Source organism: Diabrotica virgifera, chromosome 2 (assembly GCF_917563875.1).
Source record: "Diabrotica virgifera virgifera chromosome 2, PGI_DIABVI_V3a".
Lineage (NCBI taxonomy): Eukaryota > Metazoa > Arthropoda > Insecta > Coleoptera > Chrysomelidae > Diabrotica > Diabrotica virgifera.
Window position 1 is genome coordinate 200,569,217 of NC_065444.1, and position 24,720 is coordinate 200,593,936.

Below are 24,720 nucleotides of genomic sequence, written 5' to 3' on the forward strand. Positions count from 1 at the left end.
ACCATTTATTATTTTTCACAGGTCACGGTAGGGCCTTACATGATCTTAGTCCTGTAAGAATAGTCAAAAATCCAGACGGGTCATTAGCTCAAGCTGCCATGATGCAATCCGCTTTGGCTAAAGAAAGACGGGAACAGAAAATGATTCAGCGGGAACAGGAAGTCGATTCCCAGCCTTCCGGTAAGAATAAGAGTTGGATAGATCCTCTTCCAGAAGACGAATCAAGAATGATGGGCAGAGGAATAGGATTACAAGTTCAAGATTTACCAGAATGGAAAAAGCATGTAATAGGTATGTTATTTTAAATTGTGTTCTCATCCGTATAAATTTCAAAATCGTCTGCTGTATTAGTTAGGTAGACAAAAACAGTGTAAATAATATAATTTATTAGTTTAGTATTAGAAGTTGTTTATAGATCAATTAGGAATTCATCAATCAGGAAATCATCAATCTTTTTCGTTTTCAATCTCTTCAGCCGTTATATTAAGTAAGATAAGTTAGATCTCCTTAAAGTGTCTCATTATTTAGCTTTACATTTATATTTTCTTTAGTTTTCGATATTACTAAAGCTTCTGTTTTTCAATATTTATTTTCATCCTGAATTTCTTAATAGCTTCATTCGAAATATTCACATTCACTTGCAAATTTTTTTCTAATTTTGCCACAATTACCAGGTCATCGGCATATATCAACTCTGACACGTATACTTGTTGAAGTTTATATACCCCAACCATAGTTCTGTTTACCTTACCCCTGCATTCTTTTGCAATTTCGTCCATTATAGTGATAATTAACAATTGACTCTAGAATTAATCATTTCCAATTGTTAAACACATGCCGAATTTTATGAGTTGTGTTGTGTAGAAATGAGATGAAACTTCGAAAATTATCTATAAAGATGGCTTTTCCAGCTTTATAGAAAAGAGTAGCGGGGCATTGAAATTTATTACTCTAAGTAGCGCTACTTAGGTAAGTAGCGCTGTTACTTAACTAACTAGCCGGTTTCTTAGCCAAAAAGCCAATTCTCTAAGAAACTAACATATATACACTCACCGGCACAAAAAACCGCCACCCCAAAAAATGGGTCATTTTTAATGTCTTGTATTTCCTAAACCTGATGTCCCATTTAAGTAATTCTTTTAATATGTTATAGCCTTATTCTTTAACAATATCGCTGTAATAATACTGTTGCTAGACAGATACATTGTCATTGTATACAGGATGTACGAATCAAACTGTGTTTTTTTCTCAAACTTTGGAACACCCTGAGGAATGTTCTAGCTTTTATAAAATACTGAAATTAAAACCCAACTATAGCCTCAGGTTTTCTTAATATTCTGTTTTTTGATTCATTCGCTTATGTTGGATAATAAAAAAGTTAGGCACTTTAACAACTACCCCTGTTTTTCGTCAATACAGGATGTTTTTAAATAAGTACGGCAAACTTTAAGGGGTAATTCTGCATGATAAAATAATGACAGTTTGCTTTATAAACGTATGCCCGTAAATGCTTCGTTTCCGAGATAGGGGGTGTTGAAATTGTTCATACAAACTGACGATTTATTTATTGCTCTAAAACGGTTTGTGACATGCAAATGAAATTTGGTAGATTTTAAGAGGTAGTTATTGAGCATTTTCTGGTATACAATTAAGAATTTTATATTCACCATTGGCGTGCATACGGGTATAAATATTTTAGATATATCCCGTGTGCACGTCAATGGTGAATATAAAATTCTTAATTGTATGCCAAAAAATGGACATCTGCCAAATTTCATTTGCATATCACAAACCGTTTTAGAGCAATAAATAAATCGTCAGTTTGTAAGAACAATTTCAACACCCCTATCTCGGAAACAAAGCATTTGCGGGCATACGTTTACAGAGCAAACTGTCATTATTTTATCATGCAGAATTACCCCTTAAAGTTTGCCGTACTTATTTAGAAACACCCTATATTGACGAAAAACAGGGGTAGTTGTTAAAGTGCCTAACTTTTTTATTATCCAACATAAGCGAATGAATCAAAAAATAGAATGTTAAGAAAACCTGAGGCTATAGTTGGGTTTTAATTTCAGTATTTTATAAAAGGTAGAACATTCCACAGGGTGTTCCAAAGTTTAAGAAAAAAACACAGTTTGATTCGTACACCCTGTATACAATGACAATGTACCTGTCTAGCAACAATATTATTACAGCGATATTGCTAAAGAATAAGGCTATAACATATTAAAAAAATTACTTAAATCGGACATCAGGTTTAGGAAATACAAGACATTAAAAATGACCCATTTTTGGGGTGGCGGTTTTTTGTGCTGGTGAGTGTATTTTGAATACATATAAACATTTTTTAATTTTGTTATAGGTGGCAAAAAGTCATCATTCGGCAAAAAGACTAACTTAACAATAATAGAGCAACGTCAATCGTTACCAATTTATAAGCTCAAAGAAGAATTACGAAAAGCCGTTACCGACAACCAAATTCTTATAGTTATTGGTGAAACTGGTTCAGGAAAAACAACGCAAATAACACAGTACTTAGCTGAAGCCGGATTTACGTCGAGAGGAAAGATTGGTTGCACCCAACCAAGAAGAGTAGCAGCTATGTCCGTAGCTAAAAGAGTTGCTGAAGAATTCGGATGTCGTTTGGGACAAGAGGTTGGTTACACCATTCGTTTCGAAGATTGTACTAGTCCCGAAACTATGATAAAATACATGACAGATGGTAAGTTTGTGTTCTTACATTCTTTGTCCGTTTAGGTATTAGATTAAATGTTTAAATCTCAGTCTGTTTTCACAAGCTAATACTTTACTTACTTTACTTAGTCCTAAGCCTTTCTACTTTTAGGTGTAAGGCTGGTGGAGTTGAGTTTGGCATTGTAGTCTCCATGCTTTCCGATCTTGCGTTAGGTTTCTTGCACTTTCCAATGTCAATCCCTTCTTCTCGACTTCTTTCCTGATTTCATCTACCCACATAACTCTTGGTCTTCCTCTTTTGTTTTCCCCCGCACTCTCGTTTAGAACACTCGTTTTGTTAGCCTCTCGTTCGACATTCTACACACGTGCCCGAACCATCTAAGTTGTCCCTCTACTATTTTTTCATTGATTGGTTCTAGTTTTAGGTTTTGTCTAATTGTTTCGTTTCGTATTTTGTCTGTCCTCTTTCTGTTTGCTATTTTCCTCAGGCACCTCATTTCCATAGCATTGACTCTGGATTTTTGTCTACCCGTCAATGTCCATGTCTCGCTGCTATACATGATTGTAGGTCTAACTACTGATTTAACGACTGCTGTTTTTACTTTATCCGGTATCTCTTTTTCCCCCAAAAATGTTGTTTTCATAGCGTTAAATAAGCTTCCTGTTCGTACCATTCTCTCGTTTATTTCCATGTCTTGTTTACCATTTGATTCGATTATTACTCGTAGGTATTTAAAATATTCCACTTGCTCTAGTTGTTTCCCGTCTAATTCTATAGCGTGTGTCTTCCTCGTATTTGAAATTATCATTGTTTTTGTTTTCTCTGTATTAATTTTCATATTTATGTTTGATAGTTCTTCTTCTAGGATTTCAAAATTGTTCTTTAAGTCTTCTCTGTTTTCTGCTATCAATACCATGTCGTCTGCAAATAGTAGCTCCGATAGTTGAGTCCGTTTCATTTGCCAATATTCTAATGTTAGTTTTCTCATTCTTCTCTTGGCTTTCTTTATCGATTCATCTAGTACCACTGAGAATAGCAGTGGACTCAGCACGCATCCCTGTTTGACGCCTTGACTTGTAGTAAATTCTCTGGATTCCTCGCTATTGGTTCTTACTGTATTTGTATTTTTTTTGTACATATCCTTTATTACTTCTATTATGTGTCTGTCGACTCCCCTTTCTTTTAGTGTCTTCCATACGTCCTTTCTTCGGATTCTGTCAAACGCCTTTTCCAGGTCAATGAAGGACATATGTATCTCTCTATTCTGCTTGATTACCTTCTCACTTACTTGTCTTAATGTGAATATTAGGTCTTGCGTGCTTCTGTCTTTCCTGAATCCACACTGTGTGTCTTCCATAGTTGTTTCTATTTGGGCTTTTATTCTTGTCTCTATTATTCTTGCGAATACCTTCCCAGGGATACTTGATATGGTGATACCTTGGTAATTATTACAGTTTCTCTTGTCTCCCTTTTTGTGTATTGGTAGTATAATGTCTTTCTTCCAGTCCTTTGGTAATTCTGCTCTATTTATGATATCATTCATTAGTTCTTTCATCCTAGCCATTCCCTCTGTCCCCATGAATTTTATCATTTCCGGGGTGATATGATCCTTGCCTGGTGCTTTACACAATTTTACTCCTTCCATTGCTTTCTCTAATTCCTCTATTGTTAATGGATTCCACTTGTTCTTCATTCCTTTCTTGTATCTCCCCTATGTTGTCCGTGTCTGCATGAGTTAGCTCTTTGAAATGTTCTCTCCATCTTTCCATTATTTGTTTTCACGGTTCACAATTGACTGCTCCTTGGGACACTTTATAGTGTGACCAAAGATTTCAATCTATATGTAACGTTACTACCTTTATTAATATTTTTCGAGAAGTTTGTTTGTTTCGAAATATACAGTATGTCCCTGTAAGTTGTATCCATATGGAAAACTTTTTTATTATTAATTTTACGAAAAAAAGTTATTCTTCATAAAAAGCTCTGCATGGTCCAAAACCTAAGATTTAACCATCAAATATCAAAATTTTTTAATGTTATACGAGGTAGGTATGTCAAAAAGTTTGAATTTGACTCAAGAGTAAAGTAGCTTTATTTCTCACAATATTGAAAATTGCTAGTATGAAAAGTTGTTTGGAATTAAAAACTATATTCTAATATGCAATTACATCCTTCTAATTGAGAAAAAAAATATTTTTTGAATAATTATGGATAAATAACATTATTTTCAGTTATTTCAATTCTGATAACTCTTTTATTATTAATTTTACGAAAAAAAAGTGATTCTTAATAAAAAGTTCTGGATGGTCTAAAACCTAAAATACAACCATCTTATATCAAATATTATCAATTACGAGGTATGTCAAAAAAGATAAATTTAGATCAAAAGTAAAGTACCTTTATAGTTCAGAATATTTCAATTAGAAGTATGTAATTACATACTTGAACATAGTTTTTAATTTTAAATAACTTTTTAAAATAACAATTTTCGATATTGTGAAAAATAAATTTATTTTACTCTTGAGCGAAATTAATATTTTTTGACATACCTCGTATAAAATTGATAAAATTTGACATAAGATGGTTGTATTTTAGGTTTTAGACCATGCAGAACTTTAATTAAAATAATTTAAAATAATGTTAGTTATCCATTATTTTTCAAAAAAAAAAATCTCAAGTAGAAGGATGTAATTGCATACTAGAATATAGTTTTTAATTCCAAACAACTTTTCATGATAGCAATTTTCAATATTGTGAAAAATAAAGCTACTTTACTCTTGAGTGAAATTAAAACTTTTTGACATACCTCGTATAATATTCAAAAAATTTGATATTTGATGGTTAAATCTTAGGTTTTGGACCATGCAGAGCTTTTTATGAAGAATAACTTTTTTTCGTAAAATTAATAATAAAAAAGTTTTCCATATGGATACAACTTACAGGGACATACGGTATAATTTTGATTGAATGTGATTTTATTTTTAGGTATGTTACTAAGAGAATGCCTCATGGACCTTGACCTCAAACAATACTCAGTAATAATGTTGGATGAAGCTCACGAACGAACTATCCATACAGATGTTCTCTTTGGATTACTAAAACAAGCAGTCATGAAACGAGAAGAATTGAAACTGATAGTAACTTCAGCTACGTTAGATGCTGTAAAATTTTCGCAGTATTTCTTCAAAGCGCCCATCTTTACTATACCTGGTAGGACTTTCCCTGTTGAGGTTCTATATACAAAAGAGCCAGAAACTGATTATTTAGATGCTAGTTTGATAACGGTGATGCAGATACATTTGAGAGAGCCGCCAGGAGATATTTTACTTTTTTTGACTGGTCAGGAAGAGATTGACACTGCTTGTGAAATTTTGTATGAGAGAATGAAATCTTTAGGTAAGTATCTTATTAATAATGTAGATTTTATCATTATGTGTTTGTCGATTTTATCACCAATAATATTCTTTTGGGGTGCATTCAGCGGATTAATTTTAACATAAGACCAAAGGTTGATATGCTGACACTTTCAAAGTATCATTTTCAACGAAAACTTTATTTTTGTTTATAAATTCGCAAAGTTTGTTAATTCGTTCGTTTGTGCGTCGCCACCCTTGCATTACTTGAGGCCGATCTACCAATGTATCCCCATGTAGTTTTGTCTCCTGAATCCAAATCTGAAAACGGCATTTCGATTTCTTGATCCATCTACGAGATAACCGACCTCAAAGTCGAATTTTCGATTTAAGGCATGTGATATATCAATAGGGAACTTGCACATTTTTTTTATTACACATAATAATGTTCAGTTTTGTATAAAAATGAGATTTCCAAAATTTCACGCTTCAAAAACTCATAATAACTTAGAAGTACAAATGTAAAGTCTTCTTTATCTTAAAATAGTTCAAGCGACCCATGACGTCACAGAGTTTAACTATGTGGTTCCGTTTATGGTTATATTTACGTACATTCTTCTTCTTCTTCTTTAGTTTATTGGCCTCCACCTACTTAGGTATTTGGCCAGCTCGTCGTCGGGGAATAAAGGAAAAATATTTATATTCTAATGACATTTATCGTATGTCATTGTAATAAAATATACCAGTTTGTTGAGATTGCAGTTTGATACAGTTTTTGAAGGAAAGGAAAGAAGGTTTACTATTGAAAATAAAACCATTTTGTAAAAGTACAAATTTTCTATGAATAGTTCAAACGATCAAAAACATTTGTAACGTCACATAACTGTATTTTCTACTGACGTTTATAGTGTCTATTCCAAAATTATATATACGCTGTGAGCTCGTACGTATTTACAAATTCGCAAGCGCCAGTAGTGACAAGTCTGTAAACCTTTACCGGAAATTTGACATAAATGTCAAAGTGATTAATTTAAAATTAAAATTAAAAACATTAACTATAAAAAATATTAGTTGGTCAAAGCTGTGGTATATATTTTTACCTTAAATATACTTACGTTTTAAATACTGAATTTAAGTTTTTTTAATGTTCCGTAATATGTAATTATAAATTAATCTATTAATCTTAGCGCCATCTACACGATAATTGTGAAAGTATCCGAAGTAAGAAATTCATATTTTATCAATAGAACGTCAAAATGATTAGCAAAATCTTAAAAAAATCGATTACAATTTAATTACTTTTTTGCGTTGTAAATATTAAGCGATAACAATTAAATAATAAATTTAAAAATTACCGGTGAAAGTTGAATTAATAGTCCGCTAGGAGCGACACCAGCGAAGCTCAGAGTGTATACAGTCGGAAAAATGAAAGAATACCCATGAGCGATCACATCAATCACATATTTTGTATTTGCTGTTTTTTTTCCATAAATAACAAACGAGAGAGATAGATTATTAATAATCTGAATAATATGTGATTCATGTGATAGTGCATGGGTATTCTTTCATTTTTCCGACTGTACAATTGGTGTAGAATGTAAACATACAACCCAGTGACGTCACGACGCGTTTTGGGGTGGCTGGTATAAGTTGAATTTTTAGTCGTCTTTAGGGGCCAAACGAAAGACAAACAAAACTTTTTTATTTTTGATACAGGTTCTAAATTATGTTCTGTTGTGATTTATACCATTTTTTTCGAATTTAAAATTTTATGCAAGTTCCCTATTCAATGTGTTTTTTATATAGATTACTAATACCATATTGCCAGTTCGATATCTCGAACCAAATTCGATATAACCGATCTCAAACTCAACAAATCGAATTTTCGACCTATATCATTATACAAAATATATACATAATATACCCTGTTTTTAAACCAGGAGGAGTAAACTCAAAACACACTCAATAACGTCACTAGCAAAATCACCAGAGTCATCTTCTTTTTTGGTTCATCATGTTGGCCTTCGAAGGTAATCCATAAATATTATATTATACTAACACGTCGCTAGAGAGTTCTAAAAACAACTGTTTTTTATATATAAATGCACATTAAAATCTAAAAATTAAAGAGATAGTGCAGAAAACACAAAAATCGAAGATATAACTTAATTAACCTATCAATTTTAAATCCATTACTGTCAAAATTTGATAAATGGCAATAGCGTCAAAATTTCATAAGTTAGTGGAGTAAACTTGCCTGCGGTTGGACCAATTACAAGTAACAATAAAGGCAGCCTTACATCAAGGCTATGCAAGTCTCATGCCATGCAAGTCTGTCTTGCATGGCATATCTCTTGCCTAGCCTGACCTTTTTACATCAGAGCTATTTCTGTGCAATTTTGATACCACTTTCATTGTTGCCAACAAAAGAAATATACCAATACATTAACTTTAGATATTTCACTTGGAAATTTCAGTCCAACATTAAATATATTCAAGTATAAATCACAAATTATTATTACTTCCAATAAATAACATTTAAATTTACACAGTAAGGTTAAGTTTTATTCTAAACTGTAAATTTTGTTATATTGGCAACATGAAATTTGACAACTTGCATCAAAATAGCACGAAAAATAGAACATGTTTTAATTTTTCGTCTGGCACAGGAATTGCATGGAAATAGCGCGTGGGCATGCACAGTCGCATGATCTGTCTTGCATGGCTCTTGCCTAGCATGAAAATAGCATAATGTAAAACTTTTTTTAAGGCGCGGTAAATTTGAATTATTCCTCCTAGTTTACAAACGAGGTATAGTAATATAGAAATTATGTTTACTAACCGTAAACATAGATCGATATGATAATGCTCGCATTCTCAGCCCGTTTTACCCCCGTTATACCAAACTCAAGATCTTCGTAGCCTGCAACCAATATACAATAATGTACTGTTTTAAAGTCGCTGAAATAGTACTAGCGATATATTAGTCGACGCGCCTTAGCAAGACAAGAACAAATATATACTTCCTGTTTTTATGTCACTTCCAGTTAAACAGTTGTAACCGGAAGTGACACATTCAGTCGCAGAAACAGTACACGTGATATTGAAAAGTTATGCTCAAATATTTAGTTCCGGTTTTGAAGTCATTTCCGGTTAAAAAGTTATGACAGGAAGTTTGGTAAAAATAACTCAAAATTCGGATTCTACTTCCGGTCATGTTGGGTGAAAACGTAGTACTTACGAAGTCAATTTACTTGTTTTCATATGCTACTGTTTTATCATGTATAATTTTGACATATAAACAGGACATACACAAGGGGAAACTTATTCATGTAAGCTCTATTTTGTGTTCTATCTCTCTTTTGTCACTTCTTTTATCTAAACTTTTTAAGTTCCGATCTATTTATCATAACTGTATTTTTTAGGTCCAGATGTACCTGAACTTATAATTCTCCCTGTATATTCCGCGTTGCCTTCCGAGATGCAGACAAGAATCTTTGAACCAGCGCCACCTGGGAGCAGAAAAGTTGTGATAGCTACAAATATAGCAGAAACGTCTTTGACGATAGATGGTATCTACTACGTAGTCGATCCAGGCTTTGTGAAACAAAAAGTCTATAACTCCAAAACTGGAATGGATTCATTGGTAGTTACACCGATTTCACAGGTAATTTTAAAGTAGATTCGGTTATACTTTTTGATAGGATAGGACTCACGTTTATTTAGCCGTTATATTTATTTATACTTCGTCTAATATACTTACCTTTGCACGTCATCCGCGTCATAGCCAGTGGCGTCACTGATACTACCACGAAATATTTAGGCGGTAGGTGTGCTCTTTTTTAGAATCATTTTGCCGAGAACACTGGAATTACAGCCACTAGATATATTTTATTATAAACGCGTAGAAATAATATTTGAAGATTTCTATTAATGCTAACTTAAAGAAATACAGAATAATGTATGTCATTTAATTTGTATAAATGGATTATAAAGCGTTTTTATGAAGCACATTTGTTCGGAACACACTGTAACTGTAATCGAACGAAGGTGACATTTTGGCATAAATTGGTAACATTTATTTAACAGTTGCGGTGATTACACTTCATATTTGTTTTTATTCTTTACTATAAGTATTTGTTTTATATTTACTGTTTTTATTATTTACTTTAACGTAAGATTAGAACTTAATGCGTTTTCTATTTCTAAAATTTTTATTTATTTACATTGAATATTAATTTGTATCGTTGTATAATCCACTTCGCAATAATTATGTGATATATTTGATTTAAAATGAATTCAAGATTTTTTTGGTAATTGGGCAACAATGTCAACTTAGATCTCTGACGTAGGGAATGACGTGCAACGGTAGGTATATTAGACGAACTGTAACTTAATGTTCGCTAAATTTATTAAAGTGTTAAATAAAGTTTTATAGAAAATATATGTAAACGCAAGAAATACATAAAGTAATAGACCATAAAAAAATCATGTAATGAAGAAAGACATGAGTTAACCCTCGTAAGACGGTGCCTAGATTCTTACTTAAACAACGGTACGAGGTGCATTTGCACCCCATCCGTAAATCCATTTTTTTTATATGTAAACGTCGAGGAAATTGATTTTAAAGATAATTAGAACTTGTTTATTATACTATGAAACATAATATTGCAAACAAAGTACTTTGGAATCAATACAATCGGAATAGTGAATATAAATGACTTCGACACCATTTACCCTGTCGAAATGAGTTTTCGGTATCAGAATTGTGCTTGACGCAAGCGAGTTTTATTTTGTTTTAATGTTTATATTTTATATCTATTAAAAATAATTTATTAATACTTATTTATAATTGTTTATAGTAGTTAGAGAGAAAAATTACTAAAAAAAATCAATATTGAGAGAAAAATTCTTAGGAAGGTTTTTGGGGCCGTAAATGAAAATTAACTACACTCACCGGCAGAAAATTCCGCCACCCAAAATTTTTGATTAAGTTTGACAATTTATAACTTTATTGTTTGTACTCCGGTTTTCAAGATTCTTGCATGAGTTTGTAGGTACATGTATTGATGCCGTTTCGTATTATCCTTGAGGTATCCCTAAAATTATGTTTTTTGGATTATCCGAATGCCTCTTTTCTTGTAAAAGCTGTAAATAAAAACACTGCTTTAAAGGTTTATTTAATTAGAAATATCAAACGCACTAAAATTAACAACACAAAACAAAATTAACAACAAAACAATTCAATAGCGGGTATGTTCACCTTTCGGAGCAACGACTGCTCGCAATCTGTTTGGTATCAAATAAAGATGTGTTATTCTTGCCTGGGGAATAGCCCGATATTCCTCTACCAGGACCATAACTGTACTAAATTTTCTGGAGGCCTAGGATGATGGCGAAAAGATATTTTTAATTCATCCCATAAATGCTCAATAGTATTGAGATCTGGGCTGCATGCGGGCCATTTTAATATTAGCAATCCAACCTTTAAGATATTTATGCTTATGAGCCAATCGGTGTTTTTATTTACAAAAAATTGTACAGCTCTTACAATAAAAGAGATATTCAGATAATTCAAAAAGCAAAATTTTATTGATGCCTCCGGGATAATATTACAGGACTATGAAACAAAATCAGCTCTTCAATATTTCCACAGAATTTTAAGTTAGGAGAAAATACAACACTTCCATTCAACCCCGTATAATGCCATGTAAACAATTTTTTTTTGTTACCGGAATGATAACAAATGATATCAATACATGTATGTGCCTACAAACAGATGCAAGAATCTTGAAAATCGGAGCACAAATAATAAAGTTATAAATTGTCAAACTTAATCAAAAATTTTGGGTGGCGGAATTTTGTGTATATCAGTTACACACCGATCCATATATTGTGAAATTCGTTGAAATGCAGAGACTTAGATGGGCTGGACACATTGCTAGGATGTCAGATCACGAATACACAAAGAGATTTCAAAACCAGAGGGCACAATAAGTAGAGGAAGAACACGAAGAAGATGGATTGATGATGTGGAAGAAGACCTACAGAAAGATGCAGGGAAGTTGCCAGGAATCGACAGGAGTGGCGTCTTCTTTTCGAGCAGGCCAAGATCCACAACGGATTGTCGAGTCACTTATGATGAGTTATTTTAGCTGGAATCAAATCTTAAGATTGCATATTATTAGTAATATCGATTTTAAATAATTTATTATTAATAATAATTAACAAAAAATTTAAATTATCTTTGATGCAAAAATATTTATACATCTTATCTTTATTTATCAGTTTATTTTCTTTTTTATAACAATTTTAATTAACTTTGATTTAAAACCATTTATCCTCTTTTGAGCTTTTTGTATCCAGTATTTACACTTTCAAAATTTTCTCTTTTGGTGATTTTAAACTAATATTGTTTAAAAGCAATTTTATGTAATGTGATAGTATGAAAAAATTGAGGACGTGTGCAACGGTGTCATATTTCAAGTTTAGATCCAGCAAATACTATTGACTAATACATCCAACTCCCACAGAAATCTGGAAGCACGTTGCCACTAGCGCCACTGTCGGCTTGAGTTGAACTACGTTTTGACAACGTAAAATTTGACGTAAACATTCAAATTTAATTTTATAAATTTTTGAATAACGAGCTAATTTTGCTACATTAAATTAAAATAAAAATAGTTCAAACACTTATACAAAAACATGAATAAAGCAATTTTATAAATGTAAGGTTAGATTGTTCTGGTTATCCTACTCATACCGCTAGATGGTGTAACGAATTATGTGTTAATTATAACAATTCTGTAGGTGATGTGGAAGAATATATATAAGCTTTGAAGGAGTAGCTTAATTGCTTGTTAAGTGTTATTGAGCTGGCTAGCTGGATATGTAAGAGACCTTTTGTGTGACTCAGGAAAGGATCAGGCCGAATTTGCACACCCGAAATAAGACGATAACTAGTAAAGTACTGAAGTGTTCAAGCAAATAAATTAAAAATAAAAAAGAATGAAAAGAAGAGAAATATTGACCAAGAAGATATTTAGAAGTACGGAAGAGGGCGCCTGGTGAATTTTACTTCACCGAGTGACTTATACTGCTGCTTGCATCTACTTATTACTGTTATAGTACTATTACTTTGACCTAGATCTGCGAATTTATAGGAAATAAAACATATATTTAGGTACAACTAACAAATTTAATGAAACAAACCTATAACCCCTATATACAATTTTTATACACTAGCTAAACCGGACGTACTAAGCTATGACACTCATGTTGATAACACAGGTTTTTACAATATGTGAAAAATATGAAAAGAATGGTTTATATGTGAAAGTTAATTAATGTAAAAATGTATGTACAAATTTGTTGTTAATGAAGAAGCCAATATTGGCTGACAATATCGTATCTGTTCGGAGGTGATAAACGTAAGTATAATACCTGACAATGAAATCAAAGTTTCGATAAGGATTCAAACTGAGATAATGTGCACACTATCTTTACAGATAGTTTATAATCCCCCCTACTATTTTAAAATAAATGAGCTAACCTTGAAATATAAAATTTTTGAAAAATTATTGTTTAGTTTAATTATGTTTAAGAAAATGAAGGTATACTATTATTAGGATTATTAAGTTATTGATACAAAAAAAAAAAATAGGTAAAAGTGCAAATATTATTAAAACAAATTACAATCAAATTGACTTATAAAAACCTGTCCGGTCTACCAAGTGACCATGGGTTCTCCAACTCTTCCAGGGAATGATCAGAGGCCCAAGGAAGGTAGCTTGCGGTGTTCCTCAACCTAGGAGGGAGGTGTATCCTTGTTACCAACTGGAGATACCTCTCAGTACCGGCGAATTCCAAAAAATAAATTCCATAAAAACCAAGATTCCAATAAAATCAAAACTTCCAAATATGTCCCAAAATTTCCCACTCTTTCCCAAAAATTATTCTTATTTCTGTTGACTAAATCTTCTATTCTCCAGCGACTAAAAGAAAACAAAAATCTTTCAGTCATATTACTTCTTTTGAGTAACATGAAACACGGTATGTAGGAAGGTATTTATAAAAAGTTTGTAGAAAAAAACTTGAAACAAAAAGTTGAATCACTGATGTGTGTAATTGAAGTATGATTGACCTTGATTCTTTTTCCATGTGAAGACATTTGAAAAACTAAACTATGGTTAAGGATTACTTGTTGCAAAATATGATTGTAAAGTTGGATGTTACAAGAAGGATTTCTTTACAGACGTAAACTAAAAGTAAAGGAAAATGTCGTTAAGTCAGAAATTACTTTGAACTGGACATATAATTTTAAAGAATCTTTCTCAGTAGAATACATAAATTTGGTAGTTATAGGGACTACTTAAGACCTGATGGTTACAGAATAACAATTTTCCTAATGTAAGTATGGTATTGAAAATGAGAAAATGGTTATTTTTTTTTCCTTGGCAAGAACAAAAAATGGCGCTTACCCAATGTCCAGAATCCTCCGATATTGGAACTAAAACAGCACTCTCACCATAATTTATACCATAAAATAAACTTCTTTCCAACTTAAATGCATTCCTTTTCAACTAAATAATTATTTTCTAAATAAAATAAAATGGCTAGACACCGGTCGCTGGAAAATCACATCATTTGCAGACGGCTACCGAAGATCAAGTAACCATCAACTTTCACTTTCTTTCCATCCTGTCAACAGGCGGAAATTGTCATTTACCCATGAGCCAACGAATAAATGTAAAATTCACTAACCATACTACCAACCAAAATAATTATAATGGGCTCAAGTTTAGATTACACTCTATGCGAGTGAACGTATACCGGGTTGCATACTTAATAGTTACAGAAATGAATCTTATAGTAACGATCGGGATACTGATCGTTACATTCTCCCATTACTTGGGAAAAAAAAATTGATCTTATGAGCAATTTTTTTCCATATACACCTATAAATACCCAATACAAGTATCCATAGAGAAAATCACACGCTGTGGGATCCAACCCAGGCGTGAATAAACCGAATGACTAAAATAACCTAAGAATACTACACTACTCTAAACTAATCTATCGTTGGACACCGTCCAAACTCTTAGGACCAGTCCTCTGTGACCTATGCCCTAAAGTCCAAATTGTGTTCGAGTTGATTCAGTAGATTTAAAATAAACCCCAAATTATGGTCAACAAGAACACCATAACAATATTCATGAAGGCAAACCTATATATAACCTATACAAAGACTAACTCAAACACACTTACATCTGACTCGATCGATTATACCTAACCGCAAATTATGAGTCCTGTAAATGGGATTATCTTAATACTCAATATATCACATATAGTACCAACATACATACTTAAGGTTTCTATAACCCTTTGCTAAATTACATAATTCAGATAACTCCTAATCTCAAAAAAAATGTCGAATGGGACGAGTACTACACAATCGTTCCATCGATGGACAACAGATTTACATAGAGCATATCCAAAGTGAACAATCAGTAGATCTCGTGGCCAATTCTTGATAAGCCAAACATAGGCCATAGTATATATCAAAATAAATATAAGAGTTATTGACAAGAAAAGAAATTATTGTAGCAAGCCTTTTATCCTAAATTGATCCGACAGTGGACAACAGATTTATATTGAAGCATATCCAAGGTGGAACAACCAGGCAGATTTAAGTGAGCAACGCTACAACCTAGCACTAAATGTGCTAATAGTGATTACATATTGGGTACCATGAACCTAATTCAACTGATCATCCGAATTGTATCAGATGCTATGGAAGATCTTCCTAAAGGTACCTAATCGAATAGTTGACATAAAAGAAGTTAGCTCATTCTGGGATCCTCTAAATATAGCTATAGCTACAACAGATTGATAAGAATGGCCAGAAGAAGCCAACCAATATTTCGAAGTCATCACACATGAAATAACTCAAGAAGTCACATATTGATAACTCTTATAAATAAATCCAATTAAGGAAATACTAGAGAACAAGTAAATCAATTTCTAAAGAAACTGCAGATTAAGAAAATGTTCCCTAGTTACTCACAGAGAACAGGATATTGATCCTGACTCAAAGGTACATATGAACCAAAAAAAATTAAATTAGTTCCTCGGAAAGATGATGCTTGAACAAAATAATCCCTTGGTGAATACAAAAGCTACAATATTTCAATATAACAAAGAAGTTACCATCATTATCAGAATAATAAAATAGTAAAACTTAAGAAGGATAGATAAACATACAAGTTAAGACTAAGTCTCTTCAGAATGAATGTAAACTGAAAATCGAATAAGAATGCCTAGTGCATGATTAAAATAATGACTAAACATTCTATCATAAAGATTCAGCATCTGAACTAATTGAGGTATGGCTTGGAACTAGGCAACTGTGAGCAATGAAATCTGCTTCCTATCAGGTGCACAATCGATAAGCAACAAGTCTCGAACCCACGTATTTGCATAGCCAAGCTAGGCAAACCACTTTCCTAAGAAATGTTCACTACAATAAATAATGAAATGGTTTCATAGTCTTAATCATAAATTTGATCTCAATTAACTTTATCAAAATTTGGACACATGAGGTATAACTTTGGAATCACACTGTATACTAAAATTGCCTTTACCCAAACAAATATCACAATGACTTCTTTAGACAAAAATAAGCTAATGTACCAAGGAATCATGCTAAGCACTGAAATAACTTTCCAGTAGAAACTACAAATTCAAATACAAAACGAGATAATCCTAATCTAAACCTATTATGTAGATACCCTAATCTACAAGTGATGACATATATAAGCATAATCACATACAAGGTGTTAACAGTTCCATACCAGTTCAATAATAAACCAAATTAAGCTAAATCTCAATAATAAACTAATGGCATCTAACATACATAGAATATGGAAAGCTAGAAAGATTACTATAATAGATAAAACATAGAGTCCCTATCTGGTGACTAAAATCAAAATCCAATCATTAACCTATTCATTGCACAATCGAGTATTTCTGAAATTTAGAAAGAGGAATTAACTTGATCAATATTGTTAAGTTAATCTTCTTCTTCTGACGACGAAGATGCTAAGTCGTTGACAGTATTATCTGGTAACAAGTCCTTTATATGAAATCGACCAAGCTTTCGGTTGGACGAACTATCTTTTAATTCATATATTAAAGGAGAGATTACTTTACTGACAACACATGGGACATATTTCTGACAAAATTTGGCAGAAATAGCATCACCTTTACTAGACTTAACGAAATTCCGTTTCAATACCCGATCACCCACAAAGAATCGCAAATCTCTTTTCCTCAAATTATATTGACTCTGTGACTTAAAGTAAGAAGATTTTAACTTCTTTCTGATGTCTGCAAATATTGGGGGTAAAGTCTGAAGATCATCTAAACGATGGAGTTTCTCAGAGATCTGAGGGAGATTTGTGGAATTGTCCGAAATTAAACCAAAATAATCACCAGACAAAGCAATATTTCTACCAAAATTCAAATAAGCTGGAGAACATTGAGTAACTTCATGGACCGAAGTTCTTATGGCTTGAGCTATTGAGTGAATATACTGGTCCCAAGCTCTGTGATCTGGATAAGTGTATGATCTAAGGGCTGTTACAATACTGCGGTTCACTCGCTCACTATGATTAGCTTGCGGATGGTAGGCAGCATTATAAAAGATCTTCTGAACTTTGTATTTAGTTAGAAGGTCTTTAAAAGCCTTAGACACAAATTGAGGACCATTGTCACAAGACACAATTTGGGGAACACCAAACAACAAAAAGACTTGTTCTTCCAAATATTTCACAATGGCAGGGACAGTGGCATTCCGAAGAGGAAAAACTAGTGGAAATTTTGTAAAGTAGTCCACAACCACCAAACAATAGGTATAGCCATTGTAGCTACGAGGATATGGTCCAATCAGATCCATGGATATCATCTGCCATGGGAAGTCAATGTTCCTAAAAGTACCCATTAATCCAGCTTGTGGCATAGTACTTGGCTTGCAAGTAGCACAAACTCTACATCTAGAAATATATTTCTTGATATAGTTGCGCATGCCAGGCCAATAATATAATTCTGCTATCCTACTAAATGTTTTATAAGAACCAAAATGACCAGATGTCACCTTATCATGAAATGTACGAAGAATTTCATCCCGGTTTGCTGTTGGGACAACAATCTTCCAATCAGACATATTAGACAAAGTTTCCACTGAACTAACGACATGCTTATAAAGGATATTATTTTCTACTTTAAAATCAGGATACTGATCAGGTTCTTGGGTAACCTTTTCCACCATTTTCTGATACCATGTATCCGGAACTAAAGTGGATAAGTCAAGAAGATTGACATCAAATGTTCGAGACAAAGCATCAGCTACTACAACACCATTTGCCTTACGATGGACGATATTATAATCAAATGCTGACAACTTACAAATCCATCGAGACAAACGTTGGGATGGGTTACGCATAGAATGCATCCAGAGTAACGAGCTATGATCAGTAATAAGGGTACACTTACGACCTTCTAAATAGTACCGAAAAGCCTCCAAGCCATGAATAATAGCAAGGAGTTCACGCTCTGTAGTGGAATAATTTTTCTGAGCTTTATTGAGCTTCTTACTAGTATATGCTATGGGGTGTTCAGAACCATCTTTCATCTGAAAGAGTACACCACCTGAGGCGGTATTTGAACAGTCAGTCATGAGGTAGAAATGTTCACTGAAATCAGGTGAAGTCATGACTGGAGCACTAGTAAGAGCTTCTTTAATACGATGAAAAGCATCGTCGGCTTCAGGAGTCCAGGTGATAGTCTGGCCCTTTTTCCTATTTTTAAGGAGGTCAGTAAGCGGTGATAATAAAGTAGAATAAGAAGGCACAAATCGACGATAGTACCCACACATGCCCAAGATCCTACGTAATTGTGTAGTAGTTTTAGGAATGGGGAAGTCCTTAATAGCGGTTACTTTATCAGGGTCTGTTCTCAAACCTTGATGATCAACAACATATCCTAGAAATTTCAAATTAGGACGACAAAAATTACATTTCTCTAAATTAACCGTGAGATTAGCCTCTTTAAGGCGTGAAAATAATTTCTCCAATATATCAATATGTGAGGAAAAATCAGGAGTAACAACTATAATGTCATCTAGATAATAAAATACAAATGGTTCAAGTTGTGGACCAATAACCAAGTCCATTAAACGACACATTGTTTGCGGAGCTGAAACTAGACCGAAAGGCATTGTGACAAATTGAAATAACCCTTTACCACTGACAGCGAAAGCAGTATACTTCTTACTCTCTTCGCTTAACGGAATCTGTAAGAAGGCTTTGGATAAATCGATCGAAGAGATATATTTGGCATTCTGAAGTTTGCTCAGAATTATATCTATCCGAGGGATGGGATAAGCATCTCGATTAGTAGTGATACTATTAAGTTTGCGACCATCGAAGCATACTCTGAATGATCCATCCTTCTTCTTTGTCATCCATAAGGGACTACAAAATGACGACGTCGACTTTTCGATAATGTTTAAAGAGAGCATCGAATCAATTTCTTTACTTAAATCTGCTTGCCATGCCTGAGGTATGGGATATTGATATTGCCTGAAAGGAGTTGTAGTGTTCACTTCGATAGTATGGGATATTAAATGTGTACGACCTAATTTATCCTTGGAAGAGATAGATGAAAATTTAGAGATAATATTCTCTAACTGTTTTTGCTCTAAGCTAGACAAACTAGAGAACTCACGAATGGCACTTAAAGTTGCAACATTAAAGGAAGATATAAACAATGAAAAATCTGAGCAATTTAGTGTACTATTAAATGCATTCAAGAAATCCATGCCAAGAATTATAGAATTTTTAACTGAAGGTATAACATAAAATGTAATCAGTTTCCGAATATTGGCAACTACGATTTCTGTGTCAAATTTACCTGTAATTGACTGTATAGCACCATCTGCAGTAGAGACTTGTAAAGAAGAAATAGGCATAACATTAATATCCGTATTTTCTAATAATTTCAATGAATACGAACCTATTAAAGAAATGTTCGAGCCACTATCTAATAGAGCTAAACACGATTGTCCTAATATTTCAATTTCAAGATAAGGTCTATTATCGTTATGTTTCCTAACTAATAAAGAATTTAGATCAAAATCCAAAATATCTGATTTATTTTCAAAATTATCTGGTACTAACATAGACATATTATTATCATTTACTAACTTACAACCTGGTATAGAATTTGGAACTGTTTCCTCGTCTTGATTATGCTTATTACTAAAATTCCAGCTTAAGACTGGAGGGAATAACCTACGATCAAGCAAACCGCTCGAGTCAACTGAAGTGTTACTAACAATTACTTTTTCCCTGATTTCGGTTTGCGTGTTGGCCTCCGGTTGGAAGTGGTTCTTCCTTCCTGAGAGGTGTTCGAACTGCTGGCGGGTATTGGACCTGAAGCTTCGTCTACGGCTGCGGTCATATTCCCTGATGGGGCTGCTGTTTGAGGAACGCTCAGGGTACGAGCCTCTGCATGCTCGTTTCCCGAACACTTAAAACAATTTCGTTTCAGTGTGTTATCTTTACCACAACCGTGGCAGAAAATCCGGGTTTGGGGTCTAGAACAATCCCGAAATGCGTGACCAGCTTCCTGACAATTCCAACAAGAAAAAGAAGAAGTAGCCACAGACACATTCGGTGTATGGGGTCTAGATTGCCAAGAACGATTTCTCGAGGAGTGAGAATTAAAACCAGGACCAGAATTAAATCGCGAGGTTGTAGGAGGATTAAAAGACCAAGATAAAGTTTCCTCTAATCGTTTACATTTTTCTGTGAGTTCTTCTATACTGGCTATATCAACCAGTGCCAATTGGGCATGGTAAAAAGGTAGTAAACATTTTAAAATTATTTTTATTTTCGAACTATCCGTTAAAGGAGTGTCTAGTCGACTACACATGCCTAACATAGTGTTGATAAACATGGTCACTGATTCTCCAGGTTTCTGCTTGTGGTTCTTGATCTCGTCTAAGAGATCAGTTTGGAAAGAATAAGGCAGAAAATCGGATTTTAGTTTCTGAGCCAAACCAGTCCAAGTGGTAAAGCTACCACGGTTGTTCATAAACCACGTAAAAGCATGGCCTGTAAATAGTTCGGCAGAAGCCGAAAAAAGATCTTCCTCACTCACACCTCTCGAAACACGAAGACATTCTACCCTATCTAAAAATGAAATTACTTGGTCATAATGACCTTCACCAGAAAACGAAACTCCCCACTTATGTACCTGCACAGGCTTGGGATGTAACAAGGAATTAGAGGCTTGAACCGAAGAAACAGGAGTGGACGTGGCTAGAGGATTTACTCGAGAATCGAGTTCACCTTCTAGACTGAGTATCCTAATGGACATAGAGCGTTTGTAAAGTTGTTGCTCCTCATCTGAGCAACATAATAAGTGGACACGACCAGAGATATGAGCAAGACGTGAAATGTATCTAGAATACATGCTATCATGGACAGTCCCTCTAAAATTATTTATCTTTTGCGTAAGATCCTCTAGTGTCTCATTTATTCCCTGTTGTTGTTCCAGGAAAGGAATAGCTGCATCTGAAATTTGTCGGAAACTCCTATTTCCTTGCTCTTGTTTAAGAGCACCACGCAATAGACTGCGTTTTCTATCACATTTAGCGGCTTCCTCAACCTCTATTTCCCTGATCCTCAGCTCATAGTCCAATTCCTTAACCAACAAATGTTCTGGCTGAAAGGTACACATGGTGGTAGTGAAAATTTAGTAACAATAAACCCAACCCAACAAAGACAAACCGAACCCAACCCAACAACGACCAATTAACCGACAATCTATTAAACGAGCTGCTAAACCGATGAATGAATAAACCGACAAACCAAATATAACCGATATATATATATATATATTTGGGGTAGATATTTAAAATAATTCAAGCAAATATTTAGTGTAAATGTATATAAAAAAAATCTTTGTAAATTATATATAGGTACAGAATGCAACAACTTAGCAAAACTATAGTATATTGCAGCTGCACCTAGATCAAAATCAGTAATGTACCTAGATATCAAAAAAAATAAATCATTCAAAATTTTCCAAACTAAATCAGGTATCACCAAACCGATAAGACCGAAATGTCAACCAATATACCTGTTCAACTATTATCCTACTCAAGATTTACGATTATTATTTTAAATAAATTAAAATAGTACCAATACAGCAATATAAGTGCACTAGTTTATTACTTTTTTCCAAGTAACGTACAAAAGAACAAACATATATCTCTATATAACTCTAAATTATACAACAATGAACCAGATAGATACTTACTAGAAAAGTTTTCAACAAAAGCAACCAAAATAAAAGAAGATAATATATTATACTGTCTTATTGAGAAGTCGGGTACCACGTTGGCAAGCGTCAATTGTAACGAATTATGTGTTAATTATAACAATTCTGTAGGTGATGTGGAAGAATATATATAAGCTTTGAAGGAGTAGCTTAATTGCTTGTTAAGTGTTATTGAGCTGGCTAGCTGGATATGTAAGAGACCTTTTGTGTGACTCAGGAAAGGATCAGGCCGAATTTGCACACCCGAAATAAGACGATAACTAGTAAAGTACTGAAGTGTTCAAGCAAATAAATTAAAAATAAAAAAGAATGAAAAGAAGAGAAATATTGACCAAGAAGATATTTAGAAGTACGGAAGAGGGCGCCTGGTGAATTTTACTTCACCGAGTGACTTATACTGCTGCTTGCATCTACTTATTACTGTTATAGTACTATTACTTTGACCTAGATCTGCGAATTTATAGGAAATAAAACATATATTTAGGTACAACTAACAAATTTAATGAAACAAACCTATAACCCCTATATACAATTTTTATACACTAGCTAAACCGGACGTACTAAGCTATGACACTCCTGTTGATAACACAGGTTTTTACAATATGTGAAAAATATGAAAAGAATGGTTTATATATGAAAGTTAATTAATGTAAAAATGTATGTACAAATTTGTTGTTAATGAAGAAGCCAATATTGGCTGACAATATCGTATCTGTTCGGAGGTGATAAACGTAAGTATAATACCTGACAATGAAATCAAAGTTTCGATAAGGATTCAAACTGAGATAATGTGCACACTATCTTTACAGATAGTTTATAATCCCCCCTACTATTTTAAAATAAATGAGCTAACCTTGAAATATAAAATTTTTGAAAAATTATTGTTTAGTTTAATTATGTTTAAGAAAATGAAGGTATACTATTATTAGGATTATTAAGTTATTGATACAAAAAAAAAAAAATAGGTAAAAGTGCAAATATTATTAAAACAAATTACAATCAAATTGACTTATAAAAACCTGTCCGGTCTACCAAGTGACCATGGGTTCTCCAACTCTTCCAGGGAATGATCAGAGGCCCAAGGAAGGTAGCTTGCGGTGTTCCTCAACCTAGGAGGGAGGTGTATCCTTGTTACCAACTGGAGATACCTCTCAGTACCGGCGAATTCCAAAAAATAAATTCCATAAAAACCAAGATTCCAATAAAATCAAAACTTCCAAATATGTCCCAAAATTTCCCACTCTTTCCCAAAAATTATTCTTATTTCTGTTGACTAAATCTTCTATTCTCCAGCGACTAAAAGAAAACAAAAATCTTTCAGTCATATTACTTCTTTTGAGTAACATGAAACACGGTATGTAGGAAGGTATTTATAAAAAGTTTGTAGAAAAAAACTTGAAACAAAAAGTTGAATCACTGATGTGTGTAATTGAAGTATGATTGACCTTGATTCTTTTTCCATGTGAAGACATTTGAAAAACTAAACTATGGTTAAGGATTACTTGTTGCAAAATATGATTGTAAAGTTGGATGTTACAAGAAGGATTTCTTTACAGACGTAAACTAAAAGTAAAGGAAAATGTCGTTAAGTCAGAAATTACTTTGAACTGGACATATAATTTTAAAGAATCTTTCTCAGTAGAATACATAAATTTGGTAGTTATAGGGACTACTTAAGACCTGATGGTTACAGAATAACAATTTTCCTAATGTAAGTATGGTATTGAAAATGAGAAAATGGTTATTTTTTTTTCCTTGGCAAGAACAAAAAATGGCGCTTACCCAATGTCCAGAATCCTCCGATATTGGAACTAAAACAGCACTCTCACCATAATTTATACCATAAAATAAACTTCTTTCCAACTTAAATGCATTCCTTTTCAACTAAATAATTATTTTCTAAATAAAATAAAATGGCTAGACACCGGTCGCTGGAAAATCACATCATTTGCAGACGGCTACCGAAGATCAAGTAACCATCAACTTTCACTTTCTTTCCGTCCTGTCAACAGGCGGAAATTGTCATTTACCCATGAGCCAACGAATAAATGTAAAATTCACTAACCATACTACCAACCAAAATAATTATAATGGGCTCAAGTTTAGATTACACTCTATGCGAGTGAACGTATACCGGGTTGCATACTTAATAGTTACAGAAATGAATCTTATAGTAACGATCGGGATACTGATCGTTACAATGGCGCTGTTTTTTTGCTTCCTTAAAATTAATGGGAACTGTCAAGAGTTGTATGTATTACA

General features: G+C 33.3%; 1 protein-coding gene and 1 long non-coding RNA gene across 2 annotated transcripts in view; one reads left to right on the forward strand and one right to left on the reverse strand.

Annotated features, from left to right (window-relative positions):
• The window catches only part of LOC126880341 (ATP-dependent RNA helicase DHX8), a 74,971-nt gene that overhangs the window by 24,319 nt on the left and 25,932 nt on the right, over nucleotides 1-24,720 (forward strand). Inside the window, exons 6-9 of the mRNA XM_050644144.1 lie at nucleotides 22-291; nucleotides 2,366-2,725; nucleotides 5,684-6,094; nucleotides 9,477-9,718. Of these exons, the coding sequence (XP_050500101.1) occupies nucleotides 22-291; nucleotides 2,366-2,725; nucleotides 5,684-6,094; nucleotides 9,477-9,718 (1,283 nt within the window). The remainder of the gene's footprint in view (nucleotides 1-21; nucleotides 292-2,365; nucleotides 2,726-5,683; nucleotides 6,095-9,476; nucleotides 9,719-24,720) is intronic.
• On the reverse strand, nucleotides 13,230-24,652 carry LOC126880350 (uncharacterized). Its single transcript, XR_007696574.1, has 2 exons — nucleotides 23,514-24,652; nucleotides 13,230-13,805 (listed from the first exon to the last, which is right to left on the reverse strand). It is a non-coding gene; the product is annotated as an uncharacterized LOC126880350 (long non-coding RNA).